This window comes from Poecilia formosa, unplaced genomic scaffold, assembly GCF_000485575.1.
Source record: "Poecilia formosa unplaced genomic scaffold, Poecilia_formosa-5.1.2 Scaffold441, whole genome shotgun sequence".
Classification (NCBI taxonomy): domain Eukaryota; kingdom Metazoa; phylum Chordata; class Actinopteri; order Cyprinodontiformes; family Poeciliidae; genus Poecilia; species Poecilia formosa.
This window is the reverse complement of record NW_006800380.1, coordinates 463175-467548: the sequence shown is the minus strand read 5'-3', so window position 1 is coordinate 467548 and position 4374 is coordinate 463175. Positions and strand designations below refer to the sequence as shown.

The window sequence follows — 4374 nt, the reverse complement described above, 5'->3', positions numbered from 1 at the left end:
CCCTCATCACACGTTTCTGAAAGCGTGACTACAAGTTATTCCTGCAGTTCACGTTGAGCTAAGCAACCAGAGCTAAGAGTTTTGGACTCTTACCTTGATTTCTGCAAAGAAACATAATTCCACACAGGGGGTTGACGTAAATATCCATACAGGTCAGCCTGTGTCTAGTTTACTCAAAGGAGGCACGCACGCAGTCCGGACTGAGGTAAATTTTAAAGATCAAGCAGCGACAGCACGCAGAGGCACCAACTGTGAAATTGACCTGCTCTCCGGCTTTAAAAGCATAAATTATAAACTTATTCATAAACTATCTTTTAGGAATAACTTTGCTCCACCAGTGAAACGCTCTGAGCAACAGAGACGTTTTCAATCCGGGTTTAATTTGAAGAAGAAAAAAAATATATATATATTTTTTATTATTATTATTCATTTTTTCTAAAAACAAAAACAAGCAACGCTTGGCCTGGTGGGGGCCTAGTAAAGCATGGTGGGCCGCCAGGCTTATAACACTGCACAACATTAACTTTTTTTTTTTGTTTTCTTTTGTAGAAGAAGGTAAATCCCGATCTGCAGGTAGAGGTCAAGCCCAGCATCCGAGCCCGAAAGATTCAGGAAGAAAAGATGAGAAAACAGATGCAGAAAGAAGAGTACTGGAGAAGAAGAGAAGAGGAGGAGCGCTGGAGGATGGAAATGAGGTACGGATTTGCTCTGCATTGGCTGTGAAACTTACTACATGCACATCATTGCACTTCACTTAGGTCTGAGCAATATAACCTAAAGTCAATGTCATGACATCTTTAGCAGTTCACCTCAGTGATCATAAATGGATGATAACGCAAACCTTGAGTTGATGGTAACACAATTATGACAGCTGATCCATATCAGCTGTCGTGATATGGGTTGTTTACCGTATACATCGATAAACTGTGAAAGCTGTAAATTCCACCTCTCATTGGTTTGGGCAGCACCATGAGACGAGTGCTATGACACGAGAGTCTCCAGGCTGTTGCTATACCATAGTGCTGGTGTCAAATATACTGCAATGTGATCCGATAAGTCCATATCTCCTATTGCTGGGTTGCAGATGACATAGTGCTGACGTCACGCAATGCAGATGGGGGGTCAGAAAGTAAATGCAGCCTGTTTACTTCTGGTGCTCAAGCTTCAAAATGCCTAAAGTCTGTGCCATGTGCAGATATTCCAACCGTTCTAATAGAAAAATAAACGTTATTTTCGTGTTCTGAAGGTAGTTGGTCACAAGGGAGCTGATTTTAAAGAAAAAACTTACCAAAAAAAAAAAGACGAGAAGTGTTTGCAGTGACCACTTTCTAACAGGTTAGGTTCATACCGTTTAAATTGTATTTTCAGATATTTTATTGGACAGTTAGATAAGCACTCGTATTTAAGGTAAGACATATAATTTTTATGCCCTAGCTTGGTCCAACCATGTTTTTAATGGGGTTTCTGCACCAGTGCACAAAGCAGTGTGCACCAATTACTCCTTGTGATTGGTGCACACTGTTGGCCACCTCACACACTGTAGCGGTTTGATCTCTGGAGTTTACAACGGCGCAGATCGCACGCCTCACTTTTTACTAAAACAATGGACACAGGCTGACCTGTATGGACATTTATATCAACCCCCTGTGAGGAATTATGTTTGGAGAATTCTTCATTAAGGTATAAGTCAGGTTCAAAAGCCACAGCGTTGCTCTGGTTAGCTCAGTGTGAAGCACATTTATAACCCGTAGTTGTGCTTTTAGAGGTGTGCTTTGAGCATACAGTGAGAATGATTTAGCTCTGTGAACAAAGAACGATGTGAGGCGTGTGCATGTACATCTCGCACACCCTCCCTGAGGAGAACCATCAGAACAACAACTGGATCTCCTTCAGGAGGAAGCAGCTACCAGCAGAGATGGCAGAGCTCCATGGAGAGTTGAGGCAAACAGAAGAAAAATAAATAAACAAAGTCTCTATTTTAATATTGTAGTTCAGTGTTTTTCAACCACTGTTCTCCAGCACACTAGTGATATGCCATGGAAAGTATCCAATTTCACTTAATTGGTCTAAAAAGATTTTTTGAAAACGAATTAATTATCTGCAAATAATATGCCATTTTCGAGTGTCTGTGCCGTACTAGTATCTAGCGGCATAATCATGTAATTTCGTTATCACTAGATGGCAGTACGGAACATAGCTTTGTACATTAAAACAAGAGAATTAGTGATGCATGAATGTGACATGTAGCGGTGCGAGCATTGCATCTAGGTAGCAAGAATGTGACAGTGATGGAAAAGTTTTTGAAAAGAAAAAATACTAACTCCGATCTGGTCCCTGGACAAAATTCGGACCCAGATGAAGGCCCTAGTATAAGTGGATATCAAAAGAAGGCAGATACCATGAGCTCAAGACAGTACAGTGAGTTACATTTCATTTGGATTTACTTTTACCGGGGACGCAACGACACAGACTGGATTGTGCTTGGTATGTGGTGAAAAGCTATCCAACAGTTCTATGGTACCAAGCAAGCTTAAACACCATCTCCAAACAAAACACCCTTCGCTTCAAAACAAGAAAGGTGACTATTTTGTTCTCCTGCGTAAACACACGGAGAAACAGGCCACTTTTATGAGAAAAACCACAAAGGTAAATGAGAAAGCTCTTAAAACTAGCTACTACGTAGCTGAACTTGTAGCTAAATCTAAAAGGTCCCACACTGTGGCAGAGACATTAATATTATCCACCTGTAAAGCTTTAGTCTCAGATCAACTCGGCCCTCCAGGACTGTCAGCAGAAGAAACAGAAACATTAAACCTGTTGGGGCGGGGGGGAAATACTCTACATTTGCTTTGCATTGTCCACATATGATGGCAATGATATAGTTGGATCCAATGTGCCCTTTTTTTTAACTTTGATTTAGGGGCCCCTTTTGTTGCTATAAACATCAGCACCTCTAACAGATGTTTGATTTAATCTGAGAGAGGGGGAGTAGTTTAATCAACCTAAAAAGCAATCGGTTATAATTGCAGTTTACTAAATAGTATTTGTGAACAAACAGAGCTCAAACTTAAAGACTCAGCTTAAGCTTAAACTCACAGCATCAGATTGTAGCTAGGGTAACAAAACAATCTAACATTAGTGCATGTATATTAGGCACTATTACAAGTTTTATAGTAGCTTAATACAAAAATCGTTAGCTCACCTGCACAGTCTGAGCCACAGCTTTCCTAAGGTGGAAAGGACAGCAGAGATCAGCTATCCTCCTGGCCACATCGCAGCATTCCTCCTACCGCGCATTTTCTTGAAGTCTCAGAAAAATCATGATCAGGCTAAATAGCTCAGCTCTCTCTTCTCCTTTTGTATCAGAAAAACTACTTGCGTTAGGTTGCATAGTAACAAAGCACAGCACATGGCGCCTGGAGGTGGGGCTCTGTACTCCCCCACCGCCAGGACACGGCACCCTGCTACAGAGCCGAGTTGGGCCGGTGGAAAAGCGGTCACTCCGAAATAGAGCCAAGCCGAGAAGCTGAAGTAGAGCCGGTGGAAAAGGGGCATATGTAGGGCGTTTCTCAACAGCCTGCCCAGCCTGGCTCTGTTTTCCCTGTAAAGTTTATGCGGTCGTGGTTGGCCAATGCGTTAGTGGTTAATGAACTAGCACTAATCACTCATCATGCAGGTTCAGCCCGGTGAGGAGCTTTTACGCTCGCCTCGTAGTCAAGTATCACGCTCGTTTGATATTATTTTATTTAATTTTTTAGTTATTTTTCCAGTTACATGATGCACCAAACCAGAAGAACAGAACAGACTCTAGGATGTCTGACTAGGATGGAACCCTCCTCATATAAGGAGCAAACTATTCCAAAACAAACTGATATAACATTGACTGGAGACAGAGCGACTGGTTCTCTTCCTCCCCCCAACCCCCTCCCTTCTCTGCTCGTCCGCTCATTCACAAGATGACTTTGAAGAAATGTCTTCTGGACCAGAGTTTCTCAAATTTACAGATGGAATGAATCAACAGGTTCGCCTTGGCACGTCCCTCCTTAGCGCTCACGTAGCAGACCTCACTTCATTTAAGCCACCTGTCTCTGACTTCCCAGAGGATCCAAAACTCTGCATTTCTGAGGTCTGAGACTGGGGTCCAGATATTATCTTTACACCTGTCTTCCTCCAGAATGTATCTGGCCCCCCGGCACTGCTAAACAGGACATTACCTGGCCAGACCACTACAAGAAAATTTACAAAAAACAGAAATACAAAATATGGCAGTCTTAATTCAAAACTCAGACTGATCCCCTGCCTAGAGGAACCTCAGACTGACGAACTGTCAGCTACCAACTCACTTAAACTAGCTCCTTTAAAAACCTAATCTCT

The 4374-nt window shown here is 42.3% G+C and overlaps 1 protein-coding gene across 2 annotated transcripts in view; it reads left to right on the top strand.

Moving 5' to 3' along the window:
• The window catches only part of zfr (zinc finger RNA binding protein), a 97775-nt gene that overhangs the window by 27026 nt on the left and 66375 nt on the right, over window positions 1-4374 (top strand). For both annotated transcript variants that reach the window (XM_007577440.2, XM_007577442.2), the window contains exon 11: window positions 550-695. In XM_007577440.2, the coding sequence (XP_007577502.1) occupies window positions 550-695 (146 nt within the window). The remainder of the gene's footprint in view (window positions 1-549; window positions 696-4374) is intronic.